This window comes from Hipposideros armiger, unplaced genomic scaffold (genome assembly GCF_001890085.2).
Source record: "Hipposideros armiger isolate ML-2016 unplaced genomic scaffold, ASM189008v1 scaffold_559, whole genome shotgun sequence".
Taxonomy (NCBI): Eukaryota; Metazoa; Chordata; class Mammalia; order Chiroptera; family Hipposideridae; genus Hipposideros; species Hipposideros armiger.
Window position 1 is genome coordinate 181222 of NW_017731909.1, and position 21972 is coordinate 203193.

At 40.4% G+C, this 21972-nt stretch overlaps 1 protein-coding gene across 1 annotated transcript; it reads left to right on the top strand.

The window, feature by feature from the left end:
* Positions 1-1822: 1822 nt before the first annotated feature.
* WNT16 (Wnt family member 16) lies at positions 1823-11956 on the top strand. Its single transcript, XM_019623698.1, has 4 exons — positions 1823-2046; positions 2242-2483; positions 4356-4642; positions 11181-11956. The coding sequence occupies exons 1-4, from the start codon at positions 1952-1954 to the stop codon at positions 11643-11645; spliced, it is 1089 nt and encodes a 362-aa protein (XP_019479243.1). The 5' UTR covers positions 1823-1951; the 3' UTR covers positions 11646-11956.
* The last annotated feature ends 10016 nt before the right edge of the window (positions 11957-21972 follow it).

Below are 21972 nucleotides of genomic sequence, written 5' to 3' on the forward strand. Positions count from 1 at the left end.
CATTTAGGTCACTTAGACATCTGCTCAGAATGTCCCTCATCATGTTAATTCACTCAGTAAATTGTGTTCAAAACCAAGATCTCATATACTGGGCCCAATGGCAAGGGTACAACAGTGACTGCTCCAGGACCCCTCCTGGAGAAGCTCATAAAACCAAGTGGGCTTGAAGGAAGGCTCTGAGTTTCCAAGATGCCATCAGGCATTCACCAAAATATGCCTGGGTCAGTAACTACACCCTACTCAATGTGACTCTCTAAAAATTACAACGGGGTTTACTAGTACATAAAGCTCACTCAATAAATATTTGTTAGGTAAATGGGACAGGATGGAAATTTCAGTGAGCTTTTATTGCTCTGGGCTGACAAAGAAGGCAGGCTGCAAATAAAATCCGATATTTGAAGATAAAGCAATTAAGCAAATCTTTTATTTGAGTAAGTCTGGATTTTGGCATCACTAAGCTTGTCTGCCCACCTGAGAATTTACAAATTTTCCTAAGTCCTCTGAAGAGCAGGACATGTCTCTGTAAACATTTCTGTCACCAACTAGGTGAGGCACGCTTTCTGCTACCACAGTTCAGCACATCCCGCTGCCTTCACAGTTCTGCGGGAGATATCTATCTATCCTGCAACACACAGGTTAACTAACCTTCCTAAATGGCCAGGCACCATTACGTTCTGCTTCCAATTTCTTTGACTCCAAAGACTACCATACTCTCCTTTACGGACATTTCAGATTATTTTGTTTTAGACTCGTCTCCGTGGCTGGTCTGTGCACTCGAGGGAAAGGGTCTTGTCTTTGTAATTTCCCACAGTACTGGGCACACGGTAGGCGTTTACTTAGTAAGTTTTAAAAATTCGTCTTAAATGTGCAGCCTTGACCAAGGTCTCCATAACGTGGACTTGACAGAAGGGCAAGGACACAGCATTCATCTATCCTAGAGCTCTCCAGGCAGCTCTCACTCCCATTCTTTCTCTGTGCTCCGTTTTCTGACAGTGCTTTCAAGGACTGCAGAATGTAAGACAAACCGGGAAAAGGAATTCACACAACAAAATGTAAATACGGTCAATTGGATGCGAGACTGGAACCTTTCCTTTCGCTAAAAATGAGTGTTTGCCCAGACTATGATCTCCAGCCTGACAGCATTTCACCGTTCGTTCTCAAGCAGGGTGTTGAAAGGTCAACTTGTTTGGTACCAACTCTGACTCAAAAAGATTATTCTCCTACGAAGGTGGAGAGGAAAGAAACAGGGACAGTGAGTTTTTCCAGCCACTCCACCCAGAGGGTAATTAATCCAAATGTGACTGGGGTGGGTGGAACTCAAACATCCCCCATTCGACCCACGCATCCCCTCAGGATACTAACACAGAAGCGCCCCTATCAGTCTTCAGGTTGCATCCGTACCCCTCCTGCAGAGATTCACTCTCAGGAGACTGTGACAGGGGGAAAGGTCAAGAACACACCCGGCTCTGGACACACTGCCGGGAGCCGCAGCCCAAGCGCCCCCCGCGGAGTCCGCTCTCAGCCAATGGGAGCCTGAGGTCCGGGGATGATGAGTGCGGGGAAGCAGCTGGGCCAATCAGGCTCCAGGGCGGCCAGGGGGAGGAGATGAGAGGAGAGGCCGGGGGCGATGGAGACAGAGCTACATCAACAGAAGTTTCTCACCTTGGAATGCGAGGGACACTCCCGCATCTCCAGCACAACTCCAACCGGACGCCGGAGGGGGGCCCCCAGCTACCATTTTCTTCATCTCCTCACGCTGCGCCCTGCAAGCGAGGGGAGGCTGCTGAGAGCCCCTACTGCTGCTGGCCTTCTGTTTATGTTGTCTGCAGGAAGCAAGAGGGCAGGGCGTGGGGCAGCTTGGTGCTAGGGAACTGACCTGTGGCCTGGCGGGCCTCTGGGCGGGGAGTGTAGAAGAGGGGTGTCAGGGGCTGGGGGACTCCATGCGGGGGCCATGGACAGAGCGGCGCTCCTGGCACTGTCCCGCCTGTGCGCGCTGTGGGCAGCCTTGCTCGCGTTGTTCCCCAGCGGAGCCCAAGGAAACTGGATGTGAGTATGGGAGCAGCAGGGGTGCACGGGTATGTGGCAAAAGGGGTGCCCAGCCTCAGGGAACTTTCAGCTAAGGCGGAGGAGGAGAGAAGAGGACCCTAGGGCTGCTGATCTAATTTGGGGGGAAAATATCTGGGACTGGGGCGGACAGCAGGCAAGAGGCTTACGTTACAGGCGGCTCTGTGTGTCTTACAGGTGGTTGGGCATCGCCTCCTTCGGGGTTCCGGAGAAGCTGGGCTGTGCCAACTTGCCGCTGAACAGCCGCCAGAAGGAGCTGTGCAAGAGGAAACCGTACCTGCTGCCCAGCATCCGAGAGGGCGCCCGGCTGGGCATCCAGGAGTGCAGGAGCCAGTTCAGACACGAGAGATGGAACTGCCAGGTGGCCGCCGCTGCCCCAGCGGGCACCAGCCCCCTCTTTGGCTACGAGCTGAGCAGCGGTGAGTCCCGGGACCCTCGGTGCTGGCACGGGACGGAGGGTGACAACCCCTCCAGTTCCTGTAAATAAAATACATAGTGCTTGCATGGCTCCGTCGCTCTCTAAATCCCCAAAGAGGTCCTTTCGTGGACAAGAATTGGGAGCGATGGAAGCCAGACCCCGGGTGCAGGTGCTGTCCTGGAGGGTGTGCCTCCCCAGGTCCAGAGCGGGGCGCTTGGAGCCGCAACTTTTCCTCCTTCACGCGGTGCCTGGCTGGAGTTAGAGAAAAATTCTGACACTCCACCCCGCCGACCCCTCGGACCCCGTAGCGCCCCCCTACGTGGGTGACCAGCTGGAGAAACATGATGTCGGCGGCAGAGAATGCTGCTGCTGCATCTGCTTTGATTTAAGCAGCTCGGTCCGCTGCGCACCGAGCCCTGGACAAGTGGCTAATTGCAGCGAAGCCCCAAGTCTGTTGACTCCCCGGAGCACCGGGTAGACAGAATAATGGTAATTTGAAAAGGGATTGTCCTGGACAACCCAACGTGCAACTAACAGAAGCAAGGCCACTCTGGCTCGCCCCTCTGTTTTTTTGTTTTTTGGTTTTTTCCTTCTATCTCTTCTCTCTTTTGCGCACACCCGCGGCGCGGGAAGCTGTAGTGAAACAAGGTTCTACTTACACGTGCCTGGTGACTTGGTAAGGATAAAGGAACAGGGAACCAGGAGTGTTCCAGAAATATCAGCAGATTCAAAGAATTTTGGGACCTGGGCGCCGAAAGATTCGTTGTTTTTCACATTCATTTCCGTTCTCCCTCCCCTTTGACCTTTCCCCACCCGGTCCCTACACACACTGCCGCCAAAGCATCGTTTTTGCCCTGCTGCGTTTTGGCCGGCACACCCTTCCGAAGGAGCCCTGACCCCCTGCAAGGGAAAAAAAAAAAAAGATATGTTCTTCACAGTTGCTGAAACGCAGAGACATCAGCTGTTGAAAAGGTTTATTGGACAACGGGCGTGCAATTGTTTTTACTCCAATCTAAACATCTCGAAAGGAAAAAAAAAGTTGCCTGTGGAATCTCTTCTAGTCCATTTTATTAATGTTGTAATAGGACTTTAACTTTCAAAGATTGTAGTTCAAACTCTATTGCACATAACTAAATACATATTCAATAATTTTCCATAACAATTCTTTTTGTGTGTGTTTTGCTGGTGACATTTCAGTTATCTTTCATTGTCTTTAAGGATGTAAGAGGATTAGCTAGTGCTATATACCAACTATATATAATTGGTTCATATTAATATCAGGGTTGTTATTCACGAGCTCCTAAAAAAAAAAAGGAAGTCTTTAATGTGAAATTAAACTGTAACATTTATCTACTAATTTCTTTGGTCTTTGCTTAATTTTAATTTTCTTGCTGACATGTATTATTTCTGCAACCAAACATCACACCAAATTTTTCAGCCTGTGTTTTGTGAGAACAGTTTTTCAATTTAAAAAGAAAGATAATCTGGACTCTTTGGGGCAGTTGTGTTACCATTTATGGTATCCACTCAAAGTATTTAAAATTCAACATGTATTTATTGAGTTTTCATTGTCTGTTAGGCACTGCTCTAGGTGCTGACATATATTTCATATTTTAGGTATTTTAAGTCTGAGGACAACGTGTGACATACAATATATGACAGGTCCCTCAGGCGGAATACTGGAAATTAATGCTGCTTTCTTAAAATACTAGAACAATAGAAAAACCATCCTTTCTAAATAAGTACTCCTTAAGCATCCATTGTAAGCAACTGAAAAATTGCCTCCCTGATAGGAGGGTGAGTAGGAGGTTCTATTATGAACATAAACATACTGGCATGGCCCTTTCAATTAGCGATTTCTGTTTTATTCCAGGCACCAAGGAAACAGCCTTTATTTATGCTGTCATGGCTGCAGGCCTGGTGCATTCTGTGACCAGGTCATGCAGTGCAGGCAACATGACGGAGTGTTCCTGTGACACCACCTTGCAGAACGGTGGCTCAGCGAGCGAAGGCTGGCACTGGGGGGGCTGCTCGGATGATGTCCAGTATGGCATGTGGTTCAGCAGAAAGTTCCTAGATGTCCCCATCAGAAACAGCACCGAAAAAGAAAACAAAGTCCTACTAACAATGAATCTACATAACAATGAAGCTGGAAGGCAGGTATGTATTAGAAAACAGAATAAAACATCTAGTGCCTCTAGATAAATATTACTAGTGTTACACTTCTGAATGTATCTGTTCAAATAGTTTTTTTTTTAAAAAAACCACACACTTGCACTCTAAGAAGTATATACACATATATAATTTTTTTCTGTCATGAGCCTGTACTGACCACATTGACTTCGTTTAAGTTCTCCATCTAACGTGCCTGTGATTGTATACTTTGTATGCCTGAAACACTAATTATCAAATAATAGATGTACAAGTGCCTTTTGGGTTATTGGGTTCTATCCCCTTAGGTGGTTAGTGGCAGAGCCTGAATAAGATTTATGTCTGCTTTTCTAATGGGACTGGATCAAATTTCATTCCTTCCAATTTGAATTTTGATTATTTTTTAAAATCTATTTTTTAGTCGGTAATGGCTCCAAAATGTGTCGTCAGTTTTGCCCTTACTTTCTCTAGCAAACATTATTAAATACATTTGGAATACACAATATTTAACTAATATTTTTGGTAAAACAAAGTTTTTTAAGGGAAATAGCTATGTTATTATAAAGCATGTAGATCCATTGTAAAATTGATAAGTACAGATAAATGTAAGGAAGCTATAGATGTGTTAAATATATGGATATTTTTTTAATGTAGATATATTAAAGATTGAGCGGGAAGTAAATTTGACGTGCTACCATCTAACTTCTTTTATGAATTCTGGCTTTTTTATACTAAGTTTTCTTAAAATGGACTAAATTCATAACCCAATTTAACTTTTATATATTTACTTTATTGAAGATTGACACAATAAGGTTTGAGTTCTATACCATAGTTAACTTACTTGGTAATTCATAGTGACTTTATTAAAACAGTCAAAACCTTTTTGATGAATATATATTTTCTATGTTGTAATAATCTTTTCAGGACAGGAATATCAGCACATATCATATATTATTGTAAATACTCTCTAACCTATAAAGGTCCCAAAGTAGTCATTCCAATCTGCCACAGTCTCCTGAAATAAATTAAAACAAGTTGCAGTATCTCTCAGGAATATTTAAAGTTTCTGTTGCATTTGTTTTACATTTTTGGAAAGTGAATAAATGGAACCCATTCAGAATAGTTACAAGTTCCAGCCAGTTTTCTTTCCTTAACCACTTTGGTTTAAAATACAAAAACAGTAAGCTCAATAAATAGATCACCATAACACTTAGAATTTAAATTTGAATTTTCAATTCGATTTGAATCTTCAATTCAAAATAGCAAAATAGAAAATAGGAAATTAGTAAATAGCTATGTAGGCTTTTTATGTTCTTGTTTAGAAACTTTAAAAGTTAATTTACTTCACTGAAGTACTATTGCCTAATATCATAGTTATGTACATGTCTCTTCTCCTTAAAGTTTTACATTAAAAAATAAATTAATTAGGTTTTGCTTTAACTAATACTATCCAACCAATATTAAAGGGATTTTTTTATTATTTCTAATATATTAATATAAAAGAGGTTAGAGTAATTAACATATGTTCTTTAAAACTCTAGTTAAGCTCGAAAAAAGCATCGAGATAAGTCAAATTAATATATTTAAAAACTAAGAAAACAATTAAATGAATATTAATTATTGATTTAGACCTCACGTCTTCTTTAGTCATTCTTTAAATAATTTGTTAGAGATTGAAAACATTTTAACCAAGAAACAAAATTCAGAAACTCATGTTATGATGCTCTTAAATGAAGTCATCTCTGAACTTATGAAAAGTCCTAAAGTATTCTAAAATGTATTTTATTAGTAACATTAGGCAGCTACTTACTTTTATTCCATCTTGTGTGAATTTTCAAATTAGGTAGCAATATTTGCCTTGGTAACTATTAACTTGGATCTTAATATAGTATTTATATTCTAATTTTATTAAAAACATACAACTATTCAGCATCAATTTTAATCCATTGTTGGCAAAAAAACCCCCAAAAAACAATCTCTTCACATTCCTTAGGTTTTTGCTATTATTTTAATTATGCTGAAAATAATTCAGCCTATACATATATATACATTTTGTATAAAGTTCAATTTTCTCTACTGAACCTTTTTTTTTCACATTAGTCTACATGGAAACTTAAAATATTACCTGGATATTCTGAGGCACTACAGTGGTGTTTTTATTGGTCTTTTCTCATGAAATATTACAATTCAAAGCATTTTTATATTTTTCTTTCCTTTGATGGCCAAAAAAATAAAAACCACTACCACCACCACAACAAACTAACTAGGTTTCCAGGTTATTATCTAACATCGAAAAACAATGGACTTCATATTCAATATTGGCAAATAGAATTTCAGTTTAATAGGCATATTCTTCTGAGTAAAGTTCAAGTTCTGCATTCAATTGAGTTGATTTTTCTAGTTCTCAAAATCTCAAACTCCAAATGTCGGAAAGCGTTTAGAGAAATGTGGGTACTGGCGCTTAGTAGTGCTGTGAGCAGGATAGATGATTTTCTAACCGCTGACCTTAAATTCCCACTTGGTTTCTGACACCATTCCTAAAGTTATGACTCCAAGAATAATGTTGCCGAATGGTGATTGGCTAACAGAATGATGTGATGTCTTCCAGGGGCTGAACTTCTGGGAATAATGTGACTTGGAATATTTATGGGTATTTCTTTTGGTGTGCTTAAAATATTTCCATTCTTCTCATGTCCACCTCATAAACTTTTAAGTTTCCCTACCCCATAATTTGTTTTATGATGAGTAACTCGAAAAAGTGGGAAGGGCCCAAACCCAAATTTTCATTGACCTGTTTCAAGAATAGTTATAAGTGCTTGACCAACACATAAGTGTTTTGCTTTTCAGCAGGTTCAAATATATTTTTGGACCAAAAGGCACAAAATGGGCCAGAGGAATAGAATTCTACCTACACCCACCCAACTTTATGTCGCAGTTTTCATAAAAACTTAAACCGATCATCTGACAGTTGACAAAGTGAAATGCTCATCGCAAAACATTTCACAACAGTTTCTTTGATCATTTCTGTAAAGTTTGGATAAAGCAATACACTGGAAAACAATCACTGCTTGCTGTGTTACCTGAGTCAAATTTGCCTGACCAATCACTCCTTGGACCATTTCTCAAGCATTTTCTATTTTTACCTTTAACTATTAAAGATACATCTTTCTTATTTCACTTCACTAGGAATGTATCAAACCAAAACCTAACACAAGGAGCCTAGTAGATTAAATGCTCCCCTCCTAATTGCTCTCCCATAGTTTAAAAATATTCCACCAAAATGCACACATCTGTTTGCAATAGTTAACAAAACATTCCTCTGTTAATATCGTTATAAACCTTAACAACTCAACTAGAGTAGAGAAAGGAATTTTCTCATAACCACACACAACTCATTTGGTTGCTATTCTTTTACTTTTTCTGTTCCCAAAAATATGACTGTGCTATCAGTGGAGCTCAGGAGAGCTGTTTAACATTAATTAGGAATCCTAGCTGAAAAACTCTGGAATACACTTTTTTTTTGGAGTATTCATGCAATTTTCTTAAACATATTTGTGTTTTCTACTTTCATTTTTCTCTGTTCTACTAAAATTATCCTGCTGCACATAAAGACTTTCTATTATGTATCATCAAGTTTCCTCATGCAAGACAAGTGTCTTTCTTAACGACACTCTTTATTTTTCTGTAAAATTGTAATAAGAACATATTCATTCACTACTTACTATGTGCAATACATTTCTTCCGATAAAGCTAAATTAAGTAAAATAATTTATGAAAATGTACTCTAAGAAGCACTAAGCTCTGTAACAGAGTGTGTGTGTGTGTGTGTGTGTGTGTGTGTGTGTGTGTGTGATCTGCTCTCGATTTTGCATTTCATCAAATTCTGTCAGTTGTGATTACATTGCTTTGTTTTAATCCTTATTAGTTTAAGTCCCTTCCTTGGAGAATTATGGGGATATAATCATTTAAATTGCATGTCAAGGTATTGGGATTCTTCTTGAAGTTTGCCTTTCTATTCTAGAATATATGTATGTACGATAAAAACTATTTTTTACACTTATTGTTAGGGACAAAGAAGTATAGAATTCAAAAATAATCAAATACTACTTCTTTCAATGTCATCCCTGAAAAGTTATAGTTCACTCTAGATACTTAAAAGAGCTACTTTTCTATAGCATGAAAATCCCCCCCACACACAAATTTCAATACAGATTCAACAAGTCATGTTGAATTTGAAAATCAGTTTATCTTTTTATCCTTCAAATCTGTGAAGTAGCCTACTGCCTCTGCCGTGGGCTGACGAATTGGAGGAGAGCCCAGCCGGGTTAAGGTCTCCCAAGACCATTGACCTCTGGGCAATGACTCTTGATTAAGAAGGTGTTTTTTTTTATTATTTCCTCTACCAGGGGATGAGTTAAAACTGTTCAAGTGAGCTGGACTAATTATTCAATAAGTATTTGGTGAGCATTCACTTTGTCTTGTATGTTTTGCAAATTGGCAACGCCATACGTGACATCAGAACTGGTTAATAAAAGAAAAAGCTTCTCAGCCATGATCCGGAGCAAGGGGCAGCTTTAAATCACTAGGCGATGACTGTAAGGAACGTTGATCGGGTTTAAATACATAAACATACCTCCTTAGAATTTTTACTTGCTTTGGGCAATTTGTTTTGGTATTACCTAGCATTGATTGAGCCCTTTTTTTTCCTTGTATCCTTCGGGCACTTAAAATCTGAACAAAATGGGTAGATTGCATTAATTTGAACATATATTTGCCTGGAGACATTTTAAATAATTGAAGGCTCTGTGAACATCAAATGCCATAAATTTAACTGAATAAGCCGGTGTGCCCTACTTTATAAATTGCTTTCATTTCATTGAAAGCTACCTTTTTGCCTGAGTTAATAAGAAATAGACCTATCTATTCTCTTCTCAGTGTTTTGAATTCAAAAAAGAGCATATGTGCTGTATTCTATAAAGAACAGGGTTTAACTACTATTCGGTTTATTATTTTAAACACCAGTAAGAAGTATCGAGTAATGCACAAATCAATACCACATGCTTTCATTCAAGGTTGCAAATATTATAAATTGTTTGAAATATGCTGTCTCATTAAACAGTTCAGAAATTTTGGTTAGTTTGTTAGGAAACGTAACATTCCGCAAACATGTCAATGCCTTGTTTGGTACAAAATAGCGAAGTATAAACCCCTGTCATGTTATAGTTTTGAAAAGAACTGTAAGTGGAATTGAAGCTGAGAGGTTTTGCCAAGTTATTGAGTGGATAGATCAGTTTTTCACTTTACCCAGCATGTTAACAGACGTCAACTCTACAGCTCATCCTGACGATTTATTAACCTGTTCTGCCATCCTCAGGAGACTAAAGGAAGCTGTGCTGACTAGCCTGGCATGTAAGAGATTAGAGCACTAAAACGTTTGAAATCTCCATATTGTTTTTACACTGTTAGCTCCATTTGAAATTTTATCTCAACTCTTACTATACCTTCTTCTTCAGAGAAAGGGGGCATTTACTTAAACTTTAATGTATGCCAGGCAGTGGGCTCTTACAGATATATGTAATCTCATTTAATTTCTCAGTCTGTATAAACTAAACTCAGTACATGGAATTGAAAAATCACATAAATATTATCCCCTTTTTGTATTAGGATGGTGCCCCTGATCCATCAAGAAGAAGAGATATGTTTTGAATTAATTTTCCAGAAGAGGGGGAGATGTTTTGGGGGAGCAACTATACTCTCTGGCCCCCTCTTCTTTTGCCCAACTTGAGTTGATTAGTCAGGGTTTCTCATGTGGTCTGTGACCAGGGGATAGCATGTCCCTGAAAACCCCATAAATGTAAATGACTTTTACAGTGATCAAACCTGAGTACGTTCAATTCAGTCCGTAACTCTCATCCCTTGATGCCCATTAGTTTCATCTGAGCAGCTTTGTAGAAATACCATTACCTGGACCCCACCTGGACCAATTAAATCAGAATCTTAAGGGGTTAAGCACTGGCTATAAGGTTCCACAGATGTTCCCATGCACCATGTGTGTTGAGAATGATTGCTCTATCAGTGCTTCTCATATTTTAACGTGTTCGTGAGTCACCTGGTCTCCTGATTCTGAGGGTCTGCATTTCTCACATGTGATGCTGCCATTGCTGGTCTAGGAACCATGCTCCGAGGAGCAGGGTGCTAAATGGTATCAGGTACGTGGAGGTGTGCGTGAACATCCTCCCACACCCAAAATTCACCAAGAGGTTCGAAATAAAAGTAGTTTCCCTGTGTTATCTCAGATAATCTCTGATAACCATGTTAGCCTGGTTCACCACTTTAAATCTGATTTGGAAAGGTTTGCTCTGCAGGGTCAAGAGAAAGACAAAACATTTAAACTCTAAGCAATCTGAAAGATCCTTTATGCTCAAAACCACTTTTTTTATCCAGGAGGAAACTCAGCCCAGGAAATTAAGTGATTTGGTAAGTTTGCTTCTACTGTTGAGTAAAACTCTTCACCAGTGATATTTAATACAATTTCTGTTGGCTTCAGGCTGTCGCCAAGTTGATGTCTGTCGACTGCCGCTGCCATGGAGTTTCCGGCTCCTGTGCTGTGAAAACGTGCTGGAAAACCATGTCTTCTTTCGAAAAGATTGGCCATTTGTTGAAGGATAAATATGAAAACAGTATTCAAGTCTCAGACAAAATAAAGAGGAAAATGCGCAGGCGAGAAAAAGACCAGAGGAAAGTACCAATTCGCAAGGATGATCTGCTCTACATTAATAAGTCTCCCAATTACTGTGTGGAGGATAAGAAACTAGGGATCCCAGGGACACAAGGCAGAGAATGCAACCGAACGTCAGAGGGTGCTGATGGCTGCAACCTCCTCTGCTGTGGCCGAGGCTACAACACTCACGTGGTCAGGCACGTGGAGAGGTGCGAGTGCAAGTTTATCTGGTGCTGCTATGTTCGCTGCAGGAGGTGTGAAAGCATGACCGATGTCCACACTTGCAAGTAACCCCTCCATCCAGCCTTGGGCGAATCTCCTCAGTGACAGACAGCGGAAGTGCCAGCAGAGGGTGCCTCTAGCTGTGCAGAGCTGGTGAAGTCGACTCCTGCCTCAGAATTCCCAGATCCTTGGACACTCTCAGAGTTCCTGTTATCCAGTCGATGTCCAGTCACACACTGAGCATGTAGATTTGGGGTATTCTAAAGTTGAAAAGGTTTGGGTTCATGTTTTTGTGGTTTGGGAAATACACGAGGTCTGACAATTACCTTTGCAAACTCACCCTAGAAAAAGTGCTACATACCTCATTGCTGAATATCACTATGGTCATCTTTGAAGTACTCCCCTTGGGAAGCTATACACCGAGGCCAGCACTTAGTCCACCTTTCAAATCAATTTTAGAACTCTTTTTCTGAAATGGCCATCAGAGCTGTCATTGTATTACCCTTGATGTTCTGAATGTCATCAAAATGTCTTCCTTTCAATATTTCCTTTATCTTCGGTTAAAGAAAGAAGTAATTGGGGGCCAGATCAGGTGAGTAGGGAGGGTGTTCCAACACAGTTATTTGTTTACTGGCTAAAAACTCCCTCATCAACAGTGCCGTATGAACAGGTGCATTGTTGTGATGCAAGAGCTATGAATTGTTGGTGAAAAGTTCAGGTCGTCTAACTTTTTCATGCAGCCGTTCAGCACTTCCAAATAGTAAACTTGCTTAACTGTTTGTCCAGTTGGTACAAATTCATAATGAATCATCCCTCTAATATCAAAAAAGGTTAGCAACATCATTGCAACAAGTTCGCTAACTTAATTGTCAGACCTCATATATTGATATACAAAGAGGATAGTTTGTCTCCTGAGCAGGAAAGAACAGGAAGAAACTTTCATGCCGGGAGACCTGGTCCATCGTCAGAATGAGAGCCTTGATTCTGGAACTCAGCTATGGAACTCAGTAGTGGTGGGTGAATATTAGTCATTTTTAAAGACACCTTATTAGAACAGCGAGGAGCAGTAACGCGAATCTCATGTACTCTCTCAGTATTTTAGATGAAGAAATCATGCTAAGTGTTTGTGCACACATGCACAAGGTGTTGAAAAATTCACAGAAGTGGTGGGTGTTGGCTTACCTTTTCGTGCATTTCAAAGGACAGGCAACTAAAAATTTCTTCAAAAAGTGATAGAATAGCCTTAAAAAGTGTTTGCTGAAGTGACGAAGGAAAAAAATCAAAATGTTAAAAAGTGAAATGTGGACTGTGAATTTTAAGTGGCTTTTAACCAGGAGAATTTTTAGAAAAACCTCAGAATGGTATATAACAACCTTTGATCTTCAGCTTTATACTTTAATCATAGACCCGCTTCCACTATTAAAAAGCCCGCTCTGAAACGCTGTGGGAGGGAGGGGTCATGAAAGCCTGCGGGAAAATGAGAGGGAAAGGGCTCTCATACATTGTAAGGAAAAGCATCCTTTAAATGTGTAAAGACAGTATTGTGTATAGTATTTTGCTAAAAAGTTTTATATTTTGTACATACAGTATTTAAGTTATATGATCTATATTAAAACTTAAGACATTTATTGCCAAAGCCCTAGAGCTGAAGCAATAAAATTATCTCAGAAATATTAGCTTCTGTTTCTTTTCATACTATTAACTGACCTTTTTTATACATTGAAAAAGAAGTTAATTGAGCAGTTAGCTATACGGATGTGTATTTCTTGCCAAAATGACAGTTTTATGTGTTATAGATTAAAATATGCTGCAAAATATTGAAGATTGTGTTATTTCAACAGTCAGATTAGTTGAAATCTGTTTTTAATAATTAGCTATGTTTAACTTGTAAGGTTATTATAATAAATTATACAGTAAAAGTCTTAACTGTAAAGAAGAATCTAAATCGGAATAATGATCAATTTGTGGATTTGATATCCTAGATATTTATTATATTGTATGTAATGCATTTTCCTGTGAATGTTGAATGGTCTTTCTTGTTTTAGCATTCATGCATGTATATTCATCATATTTTACAAGGTTCCTGGTAAAAATTACAGGGCTGTATTTAAGGTTGTATTTTAATGTAAATGTGTACTTTTTTATGAATTGTTAAATATTTCAGTATTACATAGAAAACTAGATTTCTAAGTTCAGAATGGACAAAGAAAGGATATTCTTTTCTCATAATAAGCTAAAGAAATGTATTCTTGCCTCCCGGTCTCATTCTATTTCCTTTCTATTTTATTTCCCAAGGCAGAATAATAATTTGTGAAAAAGAGCAAACCCATGGAAAATGTCTCAGGTCTATTATTAAAATCAAGGCTAAACATTTAAATGTGACCCTTAAAGTTTAACAAAATTATTACTTACTATGAATGAGCGGCTCAGAAATGACAAATGAACAAAATATAGTGCTGATTTGAAAGAGTGGTTTATTATTCTTGACCGTCCACTGATTAGAATAACCTGAAAAACAAACACTTATGCTCATGCCTTTTTTTGCAAAGCACATCTATTTTATCTGCATTGAAAAGAAGTGCTCCTTCTTAGAAGATGATGACCAATTTCTTCTATGAACTAGAAAACTTTTCATAATTACTTTACCAACCAATTGTGAGAATCAGGCAGCCTCTAGTTCACAAATCCCTGATTACTTACTTTTCAGTCATTGCTGGAAAACAGTGACACCAACTCAGGCTCTTATCTCTGGCATGCCTGAGCAGAAACTTCCAACTCCTAAGCTGTGTCTCTGGGTTCTTCGTTTCCTTTTTCTCTCTGGCATCACCATGGAAGCCATCCTTGAATTTCTTTTTTTTTTTTCTTTTTTAAAGATTTTATTGGGGAATTGGGAGAGAGAACAGCGTTAGGGAATCGGAGAAGGGGAACAGACAAGTTCCTGTCCTTTTGTTCTTCAGTCTAGTTGTGGAGGACTTCGCTTCACTGGCCCATGTTGGTATTATCATTGTGCTCTTCCCAGCTGAGGCAGATCGGTCGCCGGCCATTGGACAGCCGCTCCCAGCAGCTCCCAGCAGCTCCACTGCAGCCTACACCGTTGCCGGCAACTTACGGCAGCCCAGCTCCAGGTTGAGCTATTGTTCACCATCTTAGCTGTAGAGGGCTGTGTCACTGTCCCATGTGGGATCCGAACCAGAGCCCTGCTGCTCAGAGCTTGTGCTCCCAAGCCAACTCTTAACCAAGGAGCCACTCGGCCGGTCCCATCCTTGAATTTCTTACCTTTCTGTTTTATTGGCTGACAGCCTGACTTTGGCTCATTTCCTTCCCACTCACTATCATGGTGGAAGTAGCACCATGGGGCTCCAGGGAATACAAGTTCTGGAGGTCAACTGTCCCTATCCATTCTAGGCTATTTTACCTGCATTATCTAGGGCTCTTTATATTGCAAGTAACAGAAAATGCAACCCAGGCTGACAAACATTAAAGGAAATGTCTTGACTCAGTAACTGAAAAGACCAGAGTTGTGATGGGTTCAAGTGAAGCTTAATCCAAAAGCTCATGCTATGTTCCCAGGGCTCAGGTCTCTCCAGCTCCAATGTAAAGGACTGGCTTCTGTGGCGCTGTCTTCTAAATTGGGCTACACAGGGTGCTGTGCACCCCCGACCCCAATAGTAGCACCAGGCTTTGTTTTCCTTATCAACAGTGTTGCCACACCTCCCTTGTAGACCTCACATTCTCCTGCCATTCATTCTAAGGCACGAGAGAGGTCTCATTCTAAGGAAAAGGGAAGGTTTGTGGGTTTTTTTCCTTGTTTGTTTTGTTGGGTTTGGTTTGGTTGTTCACACAGGAGAGAGGGAAAACATGTCCCAGAATCCTCAGCAAAGGTCATCATTGGCTCTTATTGGTTAGTGTGTTCATGCCTTAGCCAATCACAATAGCCACTGGGGGTTGGGTTGGGTGACAAATACACTGATCATATTAGGAGAATCAAGACCCATGCAGAGGACAGGCAGTGGAGTTCATTTCAACTAAACCCACATAGCTTGAGAATACCAAAGGGATGACTCCATAGAGAAAAAATAGCGTGTTATATACCATTAAAGTGAACCTGTATGCCACGCACCACAGATGTTAGATGTCCCCAGTTCCAGTGATGTGTTTAGGAAACAACCTTCTATGATATCACAGGGTTCAGACTCATAGCCAGATGAAGCATTGGGGGGTACAAAGTGCCTTGATTTGTTGAAATGCCCTTTATGATGTTAAAAGGGGAAGGGACGTAGTCTAGTGTGTTAATTTTCAACTTAGGAGTTCAACATTTTTGTAAATTTGAAACTGCCTAAGAGAGGCAACGGTTAGAGCCAATGATGGTTGTCTGAAATGAAATCAAGACAAACATCAAATGGCATCATCTGTAATCTTTTAATAAAGAAGTTGGCTAATTAAAGCATTTCCCTAATAATATACTTTACACAACATTAAAAACTCATTTGTTTGAATATAAACAATTGCATTGTTTCCTTTTTACAATCTGGATTGATAGTTGTTTTGTTTTTGTTTTTAAGGAAATTATGATAGTTGCACCAAGAAAAACAATGGATTTTAATTACATAACTTAGATGCTATGACCTTATTTTGCAGCCTTTGTAACCATATGATATTCACAGTAAATATTTTGAAACACACTTTAATTTTCTGAAGAACTGTGAGTACTGATATGTTTGGTTTTACTTAGTTTAAAATGTGGAACCAGAAAAGCTTCCCATCAAAATATTTATCGGCAATTTGGTGAGCTGTTGGTACTTTTTGCATCACCTCCCAGAGACCATCAAAGACTGAGGAACTAAACCAACCATTTGGAGCTCGTTAGTTATTTACCCAGAACACCATAATCCACTTAGCTGACTTGAGGGGAGAAAAATCCAACTCATATCTCCAGGAACCATGACTATAAGCCTTTCATAAGGAAAGTTGGCTAAGATGCCTTGATTTTTAAAATTGATTTCAGTTTCACTACACCAGATGTGATCAATCATAACATTTCTTGTGGGGGGGGGAGATGAGGTAAGCTGAGAGGGACAAATGCATGCGGTACAGGAGGAAAGGGGACACAGTGGTACACCAGGGATGCATTTTCTTTGAAAAAGAAAACAGTACTAGTAAACACTTAAGGTGCACATACTATGTACCAGGCATTGTTCTAAGTACATTTTATAAATATATATTTAGTCCTCACAATAACCTCTCAAAGTAGGAACCATTCCTGTGGTTTCATTTTACACGTGAGGAAACAGACACAGTGACGGTGAGGTAAGTAATGAGCCCCACATCTCACAGAACGGACCAGTTCAGAGTCTGTGCCCTTAACTGTCAGATGCCTCTCACAGCAACAAAGAGTCAGTACAATGAGTTTACAGTATACCATTTAAAGAGTTTGCTAGGTTTGTAAATATAAGGAAAATTACAGGATGTTCCTTCATGGTTTTGCTTATTTAAACTTGGTTGAGGAGCAGGAGTGAAGTGATGGGAGAATGGAGACCTTAGAATTTGCCATGAAACATAAAATACACTGCCTCTTGATTTCTAAGCTCAAAGTGATTTCAACTGCCTGCTATTTTAGATCCCAATGTGGCTAACAGTTGGATTCTGCAAGAGCCCAACAATCATTCCAAAAGCAAATGACTAGGGGTATAGATCAAACTAATTTAGTGCGACATTAAATAAATACTTACATCCTTTTTATTGTTGTGCTTACAGCCAATTGTTACATAAGGTGTTATTTTTAAAGGGGGAAATTTACCATTGGTAATGGTTGACATTCGCATCCAAAGAAAAACCGCTAGAGATGTTTTGCATGATTAAAATCTCTTGAAACAAAATCATGCTAAAAAAAGCAGCCTCTCCCACTCGTTGTAAAGGGAAAGTAATAATAAATGTGGACCAAGTCAACACAAACCAAAGTTTCATATGTGACTTTTTAATCTGCAGGATAAGTGAAAGCATCTGATTCGTGTGTGAGAATTGGAAAAGCAGGGAGAGTGGTGGATACAAGGCTGCCTGTTTCCCTCCATCAAATTGCCAGACGGAACCCTTAGGGTAACTCACCTCCATGGAGGCCAACAGCCTTCCCATCAGCATATTACTAACAACCAAACACCCAGGATTGTGGCCCATATCCATAACCCAGCCATGTTTAGCCAAGAAAAAGGACGGGTAGTCCCTGGTAGCTCCTAATAAATCTGATAAGGGTAATATCACCTAATTTAACTGTACATTTAAACACACCTCAAGCATTTCATAAAACAAGGAAAGGTTATAAATGTACAAAAGGTAAGTCAGTAATTACCTGCTTATTTCTAGTGCATAATCCCCACTTTTCTTTTAAAATATGCTCTTTAAATTATTTTGTCAGTTGCACTTTTTCCCCTCAGCTTTACTGAGATATAATTGCCATAACATCGTGGGGGCTTCAAGTCCTATTCACTGTTATTGCTTCACCTCCAACTCTCTGGCAAACAACAAATTTTTGCTCCTCACCAGGCTCTGTGCAAGGCAAGAAACAGCCAATGGCACAACAGTAAAATGGGAAACTAAAAATATGAGTGAAATAAATCCTCTTTAACATGCCCCCTACCTAATAGGCACAGGCTAAATAATTTTACAAGCTGAAAGATTTCACTATTCAGAATGAGGACGTCTCTCCTCTGCTGGCTTGAACATTTTTTATTTCCTCAAATGCCCAATTTATGATTTCTTGAGAAACTACATTTCAAAATTTGTTGACTAAATGTAGGGATGACAATCTCACAATTTCAATTGCCACAACTCCTGTAACTGTACCTATGTCCCATACCCCCAGTGCTGTAGAATTCTCAGGTACCTCCTCCAGAGTATTCCCATAGTAGAATTTTAACATTCCCTTGCAAGGTGTTAACAGCTCTGCAAGAATTGGCTTTCAACCTTATCCCTGGGTCAAAAGTTTCAGGTTTCTACAGGAGCAGAGGTAGAAGTTCATGTATTGATCTTACACCTCACACCCTCCCTAAGGGAGAGCAGGAAGTCATTATGGGTAGGCTGCACTCCCCTTGGCAAGGGCACATGGGATTTCAGGCCTAGTTCCTGTTCCTCGCACCTAAGCAAATTCTCACCTATGACTTGCCCACTTCTTTCCCCAGGGCCTACCCATAGAAGCACAACTCTCAGGGTGTCTTCTCCAAGAACTGAACATATTTTGACTATACAGTTCTCAGCATCTTGGCTTCTAAATCTCTCCTCTACCAAGAGCTTGGATTTGCAAGACATTCCCTTTGAAGTTCATTTCTGCTCGTGTCAAATAAAGCACACAGTACTTCTCTAATCAAGCTCCCAATACACAGAGGGGATACAGAAGTCAATTTCCAAATTTGCCATTTGATTTCCCTGGTGATACAGAAGGCTAAGACTTGGCGGGGAGTTCCCTGGCCCCAGGACTAAGTTAGTTCATCTGATTATGTCACATTCAAGCAGTAGAAACAGTGCTGTGGACAAGCAGGACTGTATTTGGATGCGTAATGCATTGCTGAAAATGTTTGAAAGTCAAATGTGTACATTTCAAATAACAGACTTACTGTTATAAATGTATTGATCCCATGATTTTTGGTCAAGATGGCAGAGTAGGTAAACACTGTGTTCACCTCCTCTCAGGACCACACCAATTACAACTAAACCACAGAACAACCATCATTGAGAATTGCCTGAAATCTTGCTGAACCAAAGCCCTACAACTAAGGAAGCCATGCAGAAGAAGCCATCTCAAGACTGGTAGGAGAGGCAGAGATGCAGAACAGGCTGGTGCCACACCCACACGTGATCATTAAAAATCGGGAGGGATATCTCGGCTGCAGAGGTCCCATCCTGAGGAACGAGGGGTCCTAGCGTCTCCCCAGCCCAGGGTTTCAGTGCTGGGTAGAGAAGTCCCCATAATTTCTGGCTGTGAAAACCAGCAGAGGTTGTGGCTGAGTGAGACGGGGGGTGTGGCTGGAATCCCAGGCACTCCCCTTAAAGGGATTGCACAAGAACTTACTCACTGGCAGACTCATTCGCTCTGAGCTCCAGTGCTGGGGCAGCAGCTTGAAAGGCACCAGAGACATATAGTGGAGAACTGAATTGTCTAGCTTCAGGGTTAGGGCTGGAGGGGAAGCTTTATCCCAGAGGATCGGGTGGAAGCCATTGTTTCTTTGTTGAGCCCTCCCCCTCCTGGCATGCAGACGCAGGCAGATGCCATATCTGAGTTCCATCCAACTGGCTATCACCTTTCTTCTGCCCTGGCCCGTGACACCCTGAGATCACACCCCACCCAACTTTCAAGCACATACAAGCCCCTTCCAGTGGCTTTTCCATAAAAAACACCTGCCTTGGCTTATGCTACAGACTTTCCTAAAATCTCTCAAAGGTTCACAAAACCCAAACAAGCAGTATCTGGCTTTGGCGTGTTCCATACCTCTGGCTGAGCAGCCCTAAGCCTGGCACTAGTGACAGCCGGCCTTGGTTCATGGGTTGGCCTCTCAAGGCACCTCCAAACACAGCATGGGGAGCGGCCATCTGCAGATTGCTTTGTGGCTTGTGCCAGTTGGCCCCGGGCAGGGCACAGACTGCTGATGAACTTGGCATGCGGTGGGTACCCTCCAAGGAGGCTCTGGGGCTGGCAGTCCCAGTGGCTAGATTTGGGCTGAGCTGCAGCATCACTCAGCCACTTTCAAGGACCACACACCCAAAGGGCAGACTGGGCAGCACCAGAGCTCTTCTAAAGCAGATCCTGCTCTGTAGGGTCAGCCCCTCACCACAGCTCCTCCGCTGTAGTCACAGCCAGTCCTGACAACCAATCAGCCTGAGGGTCAATCCCTCCCATTGACATGCAAACAGCAACCAAGGCTCAACTACAACAGGAGGGCACATACAACTCACAGAAGGCACACACCTGACCAGGAAGACTGCACCACTGTGTCCCACACGACACCTACTACATAAGGCCACTGTACTAAGAACAGGAAGCATAACAGCCCTACATAGAAACAAATACAGGGAGGCAGCCAAAATGGGGAGACAAAGAGACATTTCCCAAATAAAAGAACAGAATAAATCTCCAGAAAAAAAAAAGGGAAAAAAGAAAAAAAACTAAACTAAATGGAGACAAGATATTTACCAAACACAGAGTTCAAAACACTGGTTAAAAAGATACTCAATGATCACAGGGAACACTTCAACAAAGAGATAGGAAACATAAAAAAGAACCAGTCAGAAATAAAGAATAAATAATTGAAGAATACATTGGAGATAATCGACAGTAGATTAGATAAAACAGAGGATCAAATCAGTGATTTAGAAGATAAGGTAGCAGAAAACACCCAATCAGAACAGCAAAAACAAAAAAAAAGGAATCTCAAAAAATGAGGAGAGTTTAAGGGGCCTCTGGGACATCAAGCACACCAACATTCGCATTATATGGGTACCAGAAGGAGAAAGGAGAGAGCAAGGAATTGAAAATGTATTTGAAGAAATAATGATGGAAAACTTCCCTAACCTGGTGAAGGAAATAGATGCACAAGCTCAGGAAATGCAGAGAGTCCCAAACAAAATGAACCTAAACAGGCCCATACCAAGGCACATCATAATTAAAATGCCAAAGGTTAAAAACAAGGAGAGAATCTTCAAAGGAGCAAGAGAAAAGCAGTTAGTTACCTACAAGGGAGCTCCCATAAGACTGTCAGCTGATTTCCCAACAGAAACTTTGCAGGCCTAAAGGGGTTGGCAAGAAATATTCAAAGTGATGGAAAGCAAGGACCTACAACCAAGATTATTCTACCCAGCAAAGCTCTCAATTATAATGGAAGGACAGATAAAAAGCTTCCCAGACAAGAAAATGCTAATGGAGTTCCTCACCACAAAACCAGTATTACAAGGAATGTTAGAGGGACTTCTTTAAGACAAAACAAACAAGCAAAAAAACCCAACCAAACAACATATATATATGTATATATATATATATATATATATATATACATATATATATGAATAAAATGGTAATAACTACACATCTATTAACAAATTACTTTAAATGTAAATGAATTAAATGCTCCAATCAAAAGATAGGGTGGCTGAATGATGGATAAGGAAACAAGACCCTTACATAGGCTGCCTACAAGAGACTCACTTCAGATCAAAAGACGCACACAGACTGAAAGTAAAGAAATGGGATAAAGATATTTAATGAAATGAAAACATACAAACAAAAAGCTGGGGTAGCAATAGTTACACCAGACAAAATAGACTTTAAAACAAAGGCTATAACAAGAGACAAAAAAGGACCCAGTAATTCCACTTCTGGGTATTTATCTGAAGAAACACAAAATACTACTTCAAA

Coding starts and splice junctions, on each gene's coding strand:
- WNT16 (XM_019623698.1), top strand. CDS start 1,952: ATGGACAGAGCGGCGCTCCTGGCACTGTCCCGCCTGTGCGCGCTGTGG. Junction 2,484..4,355: donor TGGCTACGAGCTGAGCAGCG/GTGAGTCCCGGG, acceptor GTTTTATTCCAG/GCACCAAGGAAACAGCCTTT. Junction 4,643..11,180: donor ACAATGAAGCTGGAAGGCAG/GTATGTATTAGA, acceptor TGTTGGCTTCAG/GCTGTCGCCAAGTTGATGTC.